The sequence below is a fragment of the Patiria miniata genome, unplaced genomic scaffold (genome assembly GCF_015706575.1).
Source record: "Patiria miniata isolate m_02_andy unplaced genomic scaffold, ASM1570657v1 HiC_scaffold_3, whole genome shotgun sequence".
In the NCBI taxonomy this organism is placed as follows: Eukaryota; Metazoa; Echinodermata; class Asteroidea; order Valvatida; family Asterinidae; genus Patiria; species Patiria miniata.
Genome location: NW_024037069.1, coordinates 43,520,759 through 43,536,122, shown reverse-complemented (window position 1 = coordinate 43,536,122; position 15,364 = coordinate 43,520,759). Strand labels below are relative to the sequence as shown.

Below are 15,364 nucleotides of genomic sequence, written 5' to 3'. Positions count from 1 at the left end.
TCTACCACATACCATTTAGTCCCTAGAGTGGCCAAAGTCAATTTTACACCCTCTCACTTAATTGATTGTATTTCTGGATCTAGGAACCCAAATGGAATGGGGTAGAAAGGAGTGGATTGAGAAATAGTCATGCTGATATGTCATTGAAGAAAAAAACATGAAAAAGTTTGAAATATTTGTATTCTGAATGTTGCACATTTTTTGGCACACCCTGTACATGTATATCACCCATATTGAATCAAAAGAATTTTGTGCAAATCGTTATAAAAAAAATCAAGAAAAAATTCATGGGAGAAATATTTTAAGAGTTCAAGTGTTTTATGCCAATACTGACTTCGCCAAATTTCATAGCGCTGCTAAGCCCTCAATTTATTGCCGGCTAGTAGAGCCTTTCTCTATTTCATGAAGACTGTAAGCAGGAAGCACTAGGGCTGTGAATTTACGGGTAGTACAGGAACCGGGTTCTCGACTGAAAAAAAATAGCTTTACGGTGACAAGTACAGCTTTTGCGAGCGTCTTAATGTGAAATACGTTTTGTTATCCTATGCGGCCTGGTTTAAATTTTGAAAATTCCCCACAAATGACTTCAAAACCTTTCTCTTTCATTGTCTGAGAAGTAACTACTGGTAAGTAATTGTAAAGTTGGTTTGGGTACCCGATTCAATAATCTAGAACCCTTTCCTGACATAAACGGTCGGGTACTCGGGTACCCGGTTCCGATGCACTGCCCTAATTAAGCACAGCAACATCATGCTTAACTCTAAAGGAACAAGTTGCTAAAAATCAGTGACGTGAAAATAACCATAGGTTAGTACAATTTTCTGCTATACTTATTGACTATGCACAACTTTTCTGCTAACTTTTCAACAGCAACATGTGGTGTTCATCATTTTACTCGTATTTCTTCGTTAAATTGAAAGGTAAAACTTCAATACATTACCTGTGCGTAATTGCACTCTTTGGCCAGTATTACATACACTGAAGCTCTGCTCTTTATTCAAAGTGTTATTTGTGCAAGTCTGAGTGTTGTTGGTCTTAAAATTTAAAATTATGTATATTTCCCGTAGAGATGGACTTCTGCGTAAGCCACAACTGCATGAATGGTGCTACATGCATGCCCATAAGCGGCGGTTACAGATGTCAATGCACAAGTCAGTTTACTGGAATCCTGTGTCAAACAGGTCAGGTTATGTTTATTATTTTAAAAATGTATTTATACGTTTTTTGGTTTTACTTTGTAACTTTCAGCTTGAAAGGCTGGACCAATCATGATGTATAATTGTATAATTGCGTGTTGGATGTTTGATTGGTTCATGTTTTAAAATTAATTTGTATTTTGTATACTGTACAATTATCTTTTTACCTTTTTTTCTTTTGGACAGGGGTCTGGTTGAACACATTATTTTGATGATAGTTTTAAATTTTTGTTTTTCCTTGCCATCCCCTGTACATTTTATCACAATTTTTAATGTCGGAAGATATAAAATAAAATAAATAAAATAATTCCATGGTTAGGAAAGGAAGTGACAGAACCAATTCACCAAGATATCTAATTCATGATTCAGAGAAATGATCCAAAACTCCTAGTCTGTAATCTCCTTGACCATTTCAAGATGATGAATGCATAAGATTTGAAAAATACATTTTCAGGTTTATTCACTGAGCTCTTAAAAGCTTGGCACGCACATTACATAATGCTGGAATTGCCAATTGACTTGTATGCAAAATGTATTGATGTGAGCTCTACACACTAAGCATAGAAATATTTTGTGTATGTGAATCTTGCATATCAATTAAGCATTGAGTGTGTGACACCTGTTTTTTAATTTACAATTAAAAAAAAGCCCCACCAAAGTGACTTTGCTTGACAGGGAAGTGCTTGAGCATGACGTTGCAGCAAGAGATATTCAGTAACAGTTCCAAATAGTGTCAAAATGACCTTTAAATGCTTGCAGTTTTTTTTAACACCATTCAAGATTGTTCTCTCAGATTGTTTCATAGAGATATGACCTAATTTTCTTCATTAACTTTTTGGCTTAACTTTGTCAATTTTTTTTCTATACATTTCAGCCATTTCTGATTGTTCGTTGGGTCTCTGTCAGAATGGAGCTACCTGCGTTGACATACCGGTACAGGGCGGTTTCATCTGCCAGTGCCCGGCTGGGTATGAGGGAGACCGATGCCAGACTGGTAAACATCATCCATTCTGGAATCACGACACCAGTCTTCATTTATCCAACCTTCATTCTTCCCATCCAATCACATTTCTTGATTTTTGAGCGCTGTGCTCTGATTGGTCCATAATGCGAAATGGTTGAAAAGATTAGTTAGGGTAGTGATTCATTTTAAAAACTCAAAATTCTGCATTTCCTTTATTTTTGACAAGAAGGAATTTTGGACTGTGTGAAATACGGACTCATAGATAGTATTGTGCATGCCTAAATAAAGATTATGAACAATCAACCAATAAAAGGGTAAAAGGGACCAGATTTCATAGAAGTCCAAATTTCATGTGACACCAGGAAAGTATTTAAAATTAGCCAGCCGGTGTTTTATTGTGACTGGCTCTGGACCAACAGGAATAGGCAAACATGTCTTAGGTATTTATGAATATAATGTAATACTATGCAAAAGCATGTCTGTTATCTCAGCTGATAGCTAGCCTGGTTCTTTTCTTTCAGACGTCAATGAATGTGTCTCTAATCCATGTCGGAATGGAGCGACATGTAATGACCTTATTGCAGGCTATACCTGCACATGTACCCAGGGCTGGACAGGAACACATTGCGATCAAGGTAGCTTACATCTTCAAGTTGTTTTTTCAGGTTTATATTTTTTTTATAAGCCTATAAGATAATATTGCCAAGCGGCTATATGGCATTCAAGCGTTTTTCTCGGTTGCATACTTGTCTTACAGTTTTATCACTGAGTTGTTGTTGTTGGGAACAAACTCAAAACCATTGCTTTTATTTCTCTCTAAAGCCCGGTTCATACTTCATGCAAATTTATGCGAATGCGAATGCGAATGCGAAGCGAATTTGACGTCATGAAACATTCACTGCGAAATTCGCCCGAGTTGAAATGTGTTAAACTTTTGCGAATTCGCATGTTCTTCTAATTTCAGCCATTTCTGACTGTTCGTTGGGTCTCTGCCTGAATGGAGCTACCTGCGTTAACATACAGGGCGGTTTCATTTGCCAGTGCCCGGCTGGGTATGAGGGAGACCAATGCCAGACCGGTAAACATCATCCATTCTTGAATCACGGCACCAGCCTTCATCCATCACCAGCCACTAGCTTTCATCCCCTTTCAACCAATCACCTTTCTCCATTTTTGACATTTGTGTTCTGATTGGTTTATGCTGTGGACTATCCCAAATCATTCATCTGGGGGTTCTTACTTGATAACCAAAATGATAACAAAATTGATGTTAACACTCAAATTCTTGCATAACTTTGAATGTGCTCTGGCCTTTTAAAAGTTGAAGATCATCGAAAAACATTGTTAAAGGTGAAGGAAAAACAATAACAACATTTGTTAAAAGTATCATCTGTGTTTCATATGACAATAACACATTAATGATTTCGTGGATATTGGAGTATATTAATTATTACCGTTCATCTGCTAAACACATTTCATTTATTTCATTTTTACAGTTGGTGCATTGAATAATAAACTTGTTTTGTTCTTCCATTGCAGCTGTTTTGTTACCATTGGTGCAAGAACTGCTACTGCTTTTAACACTCATTTACGTAATAGTCTGTGTTGTTTTGTTTGACTTTAAATATACTGTGGCATACTTGTGTATTTGTTTTGTTATTTTAACAAGAAGGATGTCATGATTTTGGTAATTTTTGTGTTGCGTATGATTCCCCTTCCTTGGTGTTGATTTCGATGTTGATTAACTGTTTGTTTTGTTTTGTTGTTATCCTTGATTTTTCCGAAACTTTTGTTATAGAGCAGCATCAAGGGTTGATTAACAATTTATGGCTGATGAAGATTCAATTCAGTTCTGTTAAGTTGAATAATTGTCTTTGTTTTTAATAATAGACCTCTTCTCCAGATTAGAGGTCTTGTGCTTAGCTGTGTAACATATTTGTATGGTTTTTGTTTCTTGTGTGTATAATCATAATGTTTTACACAGGAATAATTGTACCACTGCTTATTCTTTCAAATGTATTATTTCAAGGTGGTGTTTTTTTTTGACATGGTAATACAGGGAGTTGTGTACGTTTGTGCCACTTTTGGGGCAATAATATCCGTAATCTCCAACCAATTTTAATGTGGTTCCATACTAACTTTCTATTTGTTTCGGGGATTTTCTGTAATTTGCTCCCACAGATTTTGAGTAAACTCTCCATGTTTACGATTTTGAATTGAATGCTTTGAATTATTCAGTTCTTGTGATTAGAGTTTTAAATTTGTACATTTCATGTAAAGGCTGTTATTCTGCTCATCATGTTATATCCAAAAATCCTAGTTTTTCCTTGCTGTCATGTGAAAGCAGACCCCATTTATTTTTCAACAAAATACAAATTTTGTAAAAAAATTGAAAAAGAATTCAATTCATTTGGTTACTTATCGAACCTTCATATTTTTCTACAAACCTTTGCAGTCATGAGATGTTTCATACTTTTGTCTCAAATCAGACCTTTTGACACCGAGAGAAAGACATTAGTATAGAAAGAAATACATCTTTCAGACTGTTTTTTCATCCAATGTTGAGACCCTTTTTTTTTTTAATTGACAATCCCATTTCTACGTTTCATCAGATGTTTTTAATTTCAAAACTTTTAATTTGTAGTCAACAAATCTGTTGACTATTTATCAATGTTGCTTCTCAGAATTTTCTGATTGCGAAGCAGAAGGTTCTTGGAAAATGCAAACTCTGTTCCTCTTGTCTGCTTTCATTTAATTTGATATTGCCGAATTGTTTGTCAAAGAAAATTATTTTGGTTTTTCTCCTTTTCTTCTGCAGCACGACCCAATCCATGTGATTCGTCGCCTTGCATGAACGGAGCCACATGCAACAACAATGACTTCCAGTTTTACACATGTACCTGTGTACTTGGGTACAGCGGTCTCAACTGTGAAAGTAAGAAATTTTGCTTTCAATGTACATTGCATCGTACATCATCTACATGTTCAGTGTGAAAATGTGAAATATGACGTGTTTAAAGATTTCCTCCAAAATGTTTACATACTCACTTAATTTCCATTTAAGCTTTCTTTGCTTCTGCGGGCCAGCCCTATCTGACTAACTGACTGACTGACTCCCCGACTGGTGTGATTTAGCATTGGGGTGTGCATCAGAGCCGGGTACCAGACCACCCGACAATTGATGTCAGGAACAGGTTCCAGATTATAGGATTGGGTACCCGTAACCAACTTTACGTATTAAGTTTCGAAAGAATTCAAAGTTCCTATTCATAAAAGTCTCAGTCCCAAATTCGAGAGTATTTGTATTTATTTTGTTTCAGTCATACCTGACAACTGTGCCAACCATGGCTGTTTGAATGGAGCAACGTGCATATCCATCCCAGGGGGATATCGTTGTGAATGCCCGGCGCAGTTCGCTGGCACCTTGTGTGAAACATGTAAGTACAACCTTCTACCGAGTCTTGGTAAATTCAAGAAGTGTTGTCTTTTTTCTTCTTTTTTTTTTGACTGGCTAGTGTAGTGTAAAATAAGCTCCTAAGATGCCAAACCAGCGTAGGACTTCATCATTGAAAGTTAAAAAAATTAACTCTGTCACATGTGTAAGCCAAGTAGCCCATCAGGTCGGCGTTTATCGATGGTTTCCTTAACACGAAACCGGAGATTAACACTGGCCTGATGACAAGGTTACTCCTCGGATAATGCCAGTTCCCATCTGTACTCCTGGGTGGAAAGAGGCAAGTTGGAATGAAGTGGCTTGCCCAAGGACTCAACATATGGCAAGCAGCTGGATTCAAGCCCATGACCCTCTGATCATGAGTCATGTTTCCTAACCAGTCGGTCGGTCAATCGGTCGGTCAGGAGGTCGGTCGGTCAGGAGGTCAGTAGGCTGGACCTTTGTGTCCAGTCCCAAAATCTGTGCAGAAAAGCCAATAAAAAATATTTTACTTTTAAATTTTTTTCAGCCATCGCCTGTGCAAGTACTCCATGCCTGAATGGAGCCACTTGTATTGATATGCCTTCTGGTTTCCAGTGTCAGTGTACATCAGCATGGCAAGGAACTCTCTGTGATATGGGTAAAGGTTTCATTCATTCATCAGATTGAAATTATAAATCAGGCTTTCTCCAGCCAACCTCACCAACTAACATCATTTTGTGAAGGCTGTATTACTTAAGACAATGACTGCTCAAGTTTTTCGGCACTCATTTCGTCATGACATTTTCTTCAAATAATTTACCCATTTTGTTGACAAATAATTGATTTTCTGCTTTCCTATGTGAAATGTTTTCTCAAAGAACGTCCTGATGTTTGTTTGTCATCTCCATGTCTCAACGGAGCCACTTGCAACAACTTTTATGACTTTTACACCTGTACATGCCCAACTGGATACACTGGTGCCACTTGTGAAGGTAACTACTTATTATATAAGCCAAGAAAAAAACCCATTTTTTTATTGAAATGGTTGTAAATTCAATAATGGGTTTTGCCTTTAATAAAAACTGTATATTCAGTTTTGCCCCTGAGCGATTGTGAGAAAAAATAAATTGTGTGGGACTCGAACCCATGACTGCCTGCTATTAGTGCAGACGTCTTTACCGCTTGACAACTGAGCTTGCCGGAATTGGCTGGCTGGTTCGAATCAGGTAAGGAAGAAGGTACCGCAGTGAAAGTATTTATGAAATTTGCAAAGGGGTGATGGTTGTACATGAACCACAGGCGTTGCTAGACAAGGGTTGTGGGGTTGTCACGACCGAATAATCATTTTTTTTGTGGTCAGTAACATTTTCATTGTGTTAGAATTGTGCAAATGGTTGTACATTTTTGTTGAACAAAACATGGATTTCTGTGGCAAGAAATAAGGTTTTCCTATATTTTGTTTTCTTCACTCAAATTATTATACAGTTGTATTAAATGAAATATGGATTTCCAAACATTTCATTTCAATGTTGTATCCAAGTGTTAGGCCAGGGATATATCTTTTCTTACTTGCTTTGCCTTTCAGTGTACGAGGGTTGTGCCAGTAACCCGTGTCTGAATGGTGCAGTCTGTGTCCAACTGACCAATAGCTATCAATGTAGCTGCCTTGATGGTTATACTGGGACACATTGTGAACAAGGTAACATTCCAACTTGGACCACTTACTGCCAGTAGAAAGTGCTTTCCAATATATCATTCCAAATGTACAAAATTCTGGCATACATGAGTGTTGGTGAAACGCGTTTCTCAAATGTAATTAAAGCACAAATGGTTTGGTTTGCATGGGAATATTAAGCTGTGTTTTATGAACAACATCCTCCCCCCCCCCCCGCCCCCTCCTCGCCCCTCCCCTCCTACCGAAAACCCCCACAAACAAACACATTCTTGAACAAAAGTGAATTTCTGTGTTTTGATGTGAGACTTTCTGGGATCTGAAAGATATAGTAAAGAAATATGAAAATCACTTTGTCACAAATATCTCATTTACAAATTTTGTGAATTTTGTCTATATTTTTTTAATTCAAGAACGTCCTGATGTTTGTTTGTCGTCTCCATGTCTCAACGGAGCCACTTGCACCAACTTTTATGACTTTTACACCTGTACATGCCCAACTGGCTACACTGGACCCCGTTGTGAAGGTAACTACTTTGTTCACGCTACAAGTCCTATCTGTCTAGACAAAGAAATGAGATCAGTTTTACGGAAAGAAATTGTACGGATTTCAGAGTTTTGAATGAATTTTCAAAGATTTCACAACATTTCCAACTTATCCTTTTCATCTCTGGAGGGATATTTTGACTGTGTCTGTTCTAGGAAGCTGTTTATTGTGATGTAAATGAAATGTATTTGAAGATTTCTAAAAAAAAAATCAGGATCTCAGAAGTTGGCCATTTAAGAAAATGTGTGAATGTAGGCATGTATAAATCTATTGTAGTTTATGTTGCACATGCGCTGGACATTTTGAATCCTTCCTTTAAAGATATTATCTCTTAAATGTATAACAGAGGCACTATGTTATGTTTTCATTAATGTTTTCGTGGGTTTTTTCTTTGACAGTGTACAGCGGTTGTGCCAGTAACCCATGTCTGAATGGTGCTGGCTGTGTCCAACTGACCAATAGCTATCAATGTAACTGCCCTGATGGTTATACTGGGACACATTGTGAACAAGGTAACATTCCAACTTGGGCCACTTACATCTGCATCTGCCCAATTGATGGTGCTTCTTAATATCATTTCATGTGTACAACATTTTTTGTATTAGATTCCTGCTAATTATCAGTCACAGATATTTTATTTATAAATTTTGTTCCTATTTTTCTTTTCTACATGTGTATTCAAGAACGTCCTGATGTTTGTTTGTCGTCTCCATGTCTCAACGGAGCCACTTGCAACAACTTTTATGACTTTTACACCTGTACATGCCCAACTGGCTACACTGGACCCCGTTGTGAAGGTAACTACTTTGGTCACTCCACATGTGCTATCTATATCTACGCAAAGTTATCTCTTCAGTTTTATTTAAAGAAATTGTACTCACATTCAGATTTGAATGAATTTTCAAACATTTTCCAACATTATTATCTGGGTTTTTTTTTGTTTATGGGAAGCTGGGTCATTTTCCTCCAAAGGTGTGTGATACATATGAACAATTATGTGAATATTTCCACAAATCAGACTCTCAGAATTTGGTCATTTGTGAAAAAAAAAAGGTTTCAAAGGAAACTTAATCACAGACAATACCGCTCAATTGTGTTAAATTTCGCCAGACTTTTTAAATACAAGTTAATGTTAATGATTGTAGGCATTCAGTAAACCTACAGTTAACGTTACTACAAGCACCTGTTAAAGAGGTTGTGGAATGCTCGAAGACATTTCCGTCATTTTTTGGGTATATGTAGCCTAAGGTGTGATGAAATAAAAACGACTATTGTTTCTGTCATGAAATGAGTACAAAAGGTACTTTTGAGAGCTGTTTTTCAGGTCCTGTTTCGACCCGAACGTGCAATTGGTATAAAAGTCGTCGTTGCGGGCAGCAAACAAAACACAGTAAATCGTGACGTAATAAACAGGACTCGTATATGCTACTCTGCATCGGGAGTCCTGGTTATTACGTCACGATTTACTGTGTTTTGTTTGCTGCCCGCAACGATGACTTTTACACAAATTGCACGTTCGGGTCGAAACAGGCACGACAGGACTTGAAAAAACAGCTCTCAAAAGTACCTTTTGTACTCATTTTATGACAGAAACTATAGTCGTTTTTATTTCATCACACCTTAGGCTACATATACCCGAAAATGACGGAAATGTCTTCGAGCATTCCACAACCTCTTTAAATATGTTCTTTAAATGGTAACATTCCAACTTGGACCGCTTACTGCTGGATTGATTGTGCTTTCTGGTATTACTTTCTATATGCACAGAAAGTTTTGAAAGTTCCTATTCTTAAAACGTGTCAGTCTTAAATTCAAGAGTATTTGTATTTATTTTGTTTCAGTCATGCCTGACAACTGTGACATTCATGGCTGTTTGAATGGAGCAACGTGCATGTCAATCCCAGGGGGATATCGGTGTGAATGCCCGGCGCAGTTCGCTGGCACCTTGTGTGAAACATGTAAGTACAACCTTCTACCGAGGCTTGGCAAATTCAAGTGTTGTCGTTTCTTGTTTTGTTTTGTTTTGACTGATCATGAGTCATGTATCCTAATCACTTGAACCCCCCCCCCCATAACATTGTCTAGTATCTAGCGGTACCATAAATTTTGAAAGCAGTTAAGGCTGTTTAGGGCATTATATCACTCAGTCAGACCGACCGACAGCCGGCAAGTTTTCTATCAACCTTAACGTTGACAAAAGATGCAAGTTTTCTATCAAGGACATGTCCAGTCCCAAAATGGAGAGAAGCCAATAAAAAAAATCATTTTTGTTTTTATTTTTTTCAGCCATCGCCTGTGCAAGTACTCCATGCCTGAATGGAGCCACTTGTATTGATATGCTGTCTGGTTTCCAGTGTCAGTGTACATCAGCATGGCAAGGAAGTCTCTGTGATATGGGTAAAGGTTTCATTCATTCATCAGATTGAAATTATAAATCAGGCTTTCTCCAGTCCAACTCACTGACTAACATCATTTTGTAAAGGCTGTATTACTTAAGACAATGACTGCTCAAGTTTTTCGGCACTCATTTCATCATTATGAACGTTTTTCTTCAAATAATTTACCCAATGTGTTGGCATATAATTTGTTTTCGTTTTCTCAAAGAACGTCCTGATGTTTGTTTGTCGTCTCCATGTCTCAACGGAGCCACTTGCACCAACTTTTATGACTTTTACACCTGTACATGCCCAACTGGCTACACTGGAACCCGTTGTGGAGGTAAAGTCTTACGAAATACGTGCAAAGAAATAACAGGGTTTTTTCTTCTTTGACAAAATGAGGATTTTTTTGGCCAAGAAATAAGGCCCCCCCCCCCCGTGTTTTTTTTTGTCTTCGCTGAAATTGTTGCACAGTTTTATTAAATAAAATATGGATTTTCAAATATTTCATATCAACATTGCATATAAGTTTTACGCCACGGATATATTTTTTTCTCAATTGCTTTGCCTTTCAGTGTACGAGGGTTGTGCCAGTAACCCATGTCTGAATGGTGCCGGCTGTGTCCAACTGACCAATAGCTATCAATGTAGCTGCCCTGATGGTTATACTGGGACACATTGTGAACAAGGTAACATTCCAACTTGGGCCACTTACATCTGCATCTGCCCAATTGATGGTGCTTCCTGATAAAGCATTCCATAGGCACAGAATTCTAGCACACATGTATCAAATCAAATTTAGTGTTAATAGATCAGTCCCAAATATTTCACTTTCACATTTTGTGAATGTTATACTTTTCTACTGAAGAACATCCCGACGATGTTTGTCCATCAAATTTCTCAACAACAAATGAAGTTTCATGTTTTTATGTGAGAGTTTCATGGATCTTGAGCGTAAAGAAATGTGAAAATCATTAAGTTACTAATATTTATTTATTAATTGTTTTTTTTAAATTGTTCAAGAACGTCCTGATGTTTGTTTGTCGTCTCCATGTCTCAACGGAGCCACTTGCACCAACTTTTATGACTTTTACACCTGTACATGCCCAACTGGCTACACTGGAACCCGTTGTGAAGGTAACTACTTCGTTCACACAACATGTGTAAAGAAATTGTTACAGATTTTCAGATTTGAATGAATTTTTCAAAGACTTACCAACATTTCAAACCTTTTTCCTGTTGAGGAACATTTTTACTGTGTCTGTGTCTAGGAAGCAGTTTTTACAGAAAGATTTATGATGTAAAGGAAACGTGAATTTTTCCAAAAAACTCAGACTGTCAGAAATTGATAATTTGGGGAAAAAATGGACCTCTTAAAAAAAATCAGGTCTAAATCCGCACCTTTTACAGTTTAAGCCTCTTAAATTCTGCTACCCTTTTTAAACACATTTTAATATTAGTTAATGTAGGCATGTTGCAAATCTGTTGCAGTTTATGGTACTACAAGGGCCAGTTTGCTTAAGTTAAATTCTTCCTTTAAATATTTCATTTCTTTAAAATTTCTTACTTTCTTTTCATGACTTTTTTTTTCTTCTTTTTTTTCTTTTCTTTTTTTGGTAAGTGTACAACGGTTGTGCGAGTAACCCATGTCTGAATGGTGCTGGCTGTGTCCAACTGACCAATAGCTATCAATGTAACTGCCCTGATGGTTATACTGGGACACATTGTGAACAAGGTAACATTCCAACTTGGGCCACTTACATCTGCATCTGCCCAATTGATGGTGCTTTCTGATATAATCATTCCACGTGTACAAAATTCTTGAATTAGATTCCCGCAAATTATAAGTCAAAAATAATTCATGTACACATTTTGTTCCTATTTTCCTTTTCTAATGAAGAACGTCCTGATGTTTGTTTGTCGTCTCCATGTCTCAACGGAGCCACTTGCACCAACTTTTATGACTTTTACACCTGTACATGCCCAACTGGCTACACTGGAGTCACTTGTGAAGGTAATTACTTTGGTCACGCTACCTGTCCTATCTGTCTTTCAGATTTGAACGAAGTTTTTAAAGATTTAACAACATTTCCAACATATTCATATTTTCTGTTGAGGAATATTTTGACTGTGTCTGTGTCTAAGAAACATTTTTTCCCCACAGATTGGTGATGTAAATGAAAAATTGTGTGAATATTTCCACGAAATCAGACTCAGAAATTGATCATTTCGGAAACAAAAAGTAGACCACCAATGAAAATCTGGTCTCAAACAGTGCATTTTACTTTAATAAGCCTCTAAAATTTGGCTGCACTTTTTAAACAAAGAATTATTTAATGCTATGATGGCATGGTGTAAGCCTGTTGCAGTAGATGTTACCAAAAGTGCCGGTTAAATTGAATTTTAAATCCTTCCTTTAAGATTTCATTTCTTGAATATATACCAGAACCAACCAGATCTCTTGTGTTGATTTTTTTTCTTTTTCTTCTTTTTGACAGTGTACGGTGGTTGTGCCAGTAACCCATGTCTGAATGGTGCCGGCTGTGTCCAACTGACCAATAGCTATCAATGTAACTGCCCTGCTGGTTATACTGGGACACATTGTGAACAAGGTAACATTCCAACTTGGGCCGGCTTCTGCCGAATTCATGGTGCTTTCTGATATTACTGTCTATATGCACAGAATTCTGGCATGCATATTTGCTGGTGTAATATGTTTTCTTCATTACAGCATGAATGTTAGGACACACAAGAGAACTTTTAAGGGAATATTGGAAAATGAGATATGTCTCATAACACCCCCCCCCCTCAAAAAAAAAATTTAGATTATAAAAAGATTTTTATACAAAAACAATGAATTAAAATGAATTTTGATGTTTTAATGTGAGAGTATTTAGGATGTTCAGGGAAGAGCAGTATAAAAATCAACAGGAAAAATTCCATCGATGGGCATCACTACTTTTTTCCCCTGCAGTGACGTATCAGACATCAGAAAGCAATTGCATGTCCTAAAAACCTACTTTAGCAGGGAAAATATTGCAGCATTTACTAAGAAAGCACTTGGATTTTTTCAGACCAATCTCATATAGGGCACAGGGTGTCAAGTGATGTCCAGGCCTACAGTGTATGGAACTCTTTCCAAATCAACTTTAGTGCCAATGGGATTTCTGCAATTTGTTTCTTGAAGTCTGAGATATTTTACATTTTGTGAATGTTATATTTTTCTATTAAAGAACGTCCTGATGTTTGTTTGTCGTCTCCATGTCTCAACGGAGCCACTTGCACCAACTTTTATGACTTTTACACCTGTACATGCCCAACTGGCTACACTGGACCCCGTTGTGAAGGTAACTACTTTGTTCACTCCACATGTCCTATCTGTCTAGGCAAAGAAATGAGTTTAATTTTTCTTAAAGAAATTGTTACAGATTTTCAGATTTGAACGAAGTTTTTAAAGATTTAACAACATTTCCAACATATTCATATTTTCTGTTGAGGAATATTTTGACAGTGTCTGTGTCTAAGAAACATTTTTTCCCCACAGATTGGTGATGTAACTGAATAATTGTGTGAATATTTCCACGAAATCAGACTCAGAAATTGATCATTTCGGAAACAAAAAGTAGACCACCAATGAAAATCTGGTCTCAAACAGTGCATTTTACTTTAATAAGGCTCTTAAATTTGGCTGCACTTTTTAATCAAAGATTTTTTTAATGCAATGATGGCATGGTGTAAGCCTGTTGCAGTTTATGTTACTAAAAGTGCCGGTTAAATTGAATTGTAAATCCTTCCTTTAAGATTTCATGTCTTGAATATATGCCACAACCAACACGTTCTCTTTCGTTGATTTTCTTTCTTTTTCTTGTTTTTGTCAGTGTACGGCGGTTGTGCCAGTAACCCATGTCTGAATGGTGCCGGCTGTGTCCAACTGACCAATAGCTATCAATGTAACTGCCCTGCTGGTTATACTGGGACACATTGTGAACAAGGTAACATTCCAACTTGGGCCACTTAGGTTGGCATCTGCCCAATTGATGGTGCTTCTCGATATATCATTCCATGTGTACAAAATACTTGAATTAGATTCCTGCGAATTATAAGTCACAAATATTTCATTTACAAATGTTGTTTCTATTTTTCTTTTCTTTTAAAGAACGTCCTGATGTTTGTTTGTCGTCTCCATGTCTCAACGGAGCCACTTGCAACAACTTTTATGACTTTTACACCTGTACATGCCCAACTGGCTACACTGGAGCCACTTGTGAAGGTAAATGCTTTGTTCACTACACCTGTCCTATCTGTCTAGGCAAAGAAATGAGTTCATTATTACTCAAAGGAATCGTACGAAATTTGAGATTTGAATGAATTTTCAAATATTTTCCAACGTATTCATCTTGGTTTTTTTCTGTGTCTGGGAAGCTAGGTCTTTTTCCTCCACAGATATGTGATGTAAATGAACAATTATGTGAATATTTCCAAAAAATCTCAGAAAATTGGTCATTTGGGGAAAAAAGAGAGTTCCAAAGAAAACTTAATTACAAACAATACCTTTCAAGCTTATTAAATTCCCCTACACTTTTTAAACTCACGTTGATTTTATTGAGTGTAGGCATTCAGTAAACCTATTTCAGTTTATGTTACTACAAGCACCTGTTAAATCCGTCCTTTATTATATTGCATTTCTTGAATGTAAACCAGAAGTAACAACTTTTTGTTTTTCTTTGTTTTGTCAGTGTACGGCGGTTGTGCCAGTAACCCATGTCTGAATGGTGCCGGCTGTGTCCAACTGACCAATAGCTATCAATGTAACTGCCCTGCTGGTTATACTGGGACACATTGCGAACAAGGTAACATTCCAACTTGGGCCACTTACATATGCATCTGCCCAATTGATGGTGCTTCCCAATATATATCATTCCATACGTATGGTGTGAATGTCGGTAAAATATGTTTCCCTTAGGAAATTAAAAACTAATAGTTTTGTTTCAATTGTAAAATTAAGAATTCTTTTATGAACAACACTCCTCCCCCTGCAACAATACACAAAACAAACAAACAAATATTTTAATAAGTAAGATTTGAGGCTTTGCATGGTGGAGATACTAAATAATGAAAGGTTTGCGGAAACACCATGTGCGAATAATTTCTCAACTAAGAAAATGGGTCTGAAAAGAACTAGAGGTATAAAC

At 37.0% G+C, this 15,364-nt stretch overlaps 1 protein-coding gene across 50 annotated transcripts in view; it reads left to right on the top strand.

Annotated features, from left to right (window-relative positions):
• The window catches only part of LOC119737167, a 127,836-nt gene that overhangs the window by 85,730 nt on the left and 26,742 nt on the right, over positions 1–15,364 (top strand). For 41 of the 50 annotated variants that reach the window (XM_038211331.1, XM_038211334.1, XM_038211335.1 and 38 more), the window contains 24 exons: positions 1,068–1,181; positions 2,071–2,190; positions 2,682–2,795; positions 3,125–3,238; positions 4,979–5,095; positions 5,481–5,597; positions 6,123–6,233; positions 6,454–6,567; positions 7,161–7,274; positions 7,661–7,774; positions 8,193–8,306; positions 8,478–8,591; positions 9,636–9,752; positions 10,081–10,191; positions 10,399–10,512; positions 10,748–10,861; positions 11,196–11,309; positions 11,794–11,907; positions 12,073–12,186; positions 12,671–12,784; positions 13,406–13,519; positions 14,051–14,164; positions 14,329–14,442; positions 14,909–15,022. In XM_038211331.1, coding sequence (XP_038067259.1) covers positions 1,068–1,181; positions 2,071–2,190; positions 2,682–2,795; positions 3,125–3,238; positions 4,979–5,095; positions 5,481–5,597; positions 6,123–6,233; positions 6,454–6,567; positions 7,161–7,274; positions 7,661–7,774; positions 8,193–8,306; positions 8,478–8,591; positions 9,636–9,752; positions 10,081–10,191; positions 10,399–10,512; positions 10,748–10,861; positions 11,196–11,309; positions 11,794–11,907; positions 12,073–12,186; positions 12,671–12,784; positions 13,406–13,519; positions 14,051–14,164; positions 14,329–14,442; positions 14,909–15,022 — 2,745 coding nt within the window. The remainder of the gene's footprint in view (positions 1–1,067; positions 1,182–2,070; positions 2,191–2,681; positions 2,796–3,124; positions 3,239–4,978; positions 5,096–5,480; positions 5,598–6,122; positions 6,234–6,453; positions 6,568–7,160; positions 7,275–7,660; positions 7,775–8,192; positions 8,307–8,477; positions 8,592–9,635; positions 9,753–10,080; positions 10,192–10,398; positions 10,513–10,747; positions 10,862–11,195; positions 11,310–11,793; positions 11,908–12,072; positions 12,187–12,670; positions 12,785–13,405; positions 13,520–14,050; positions 14,165–14,328; positions 14,443–14,908; positions 15,023–15,364) is intronic. The other 9 variants (XM_038211312.1, XM_038211323.1, XM_038211329.1 and 6 more) reach the window with 9 other exon arrangements.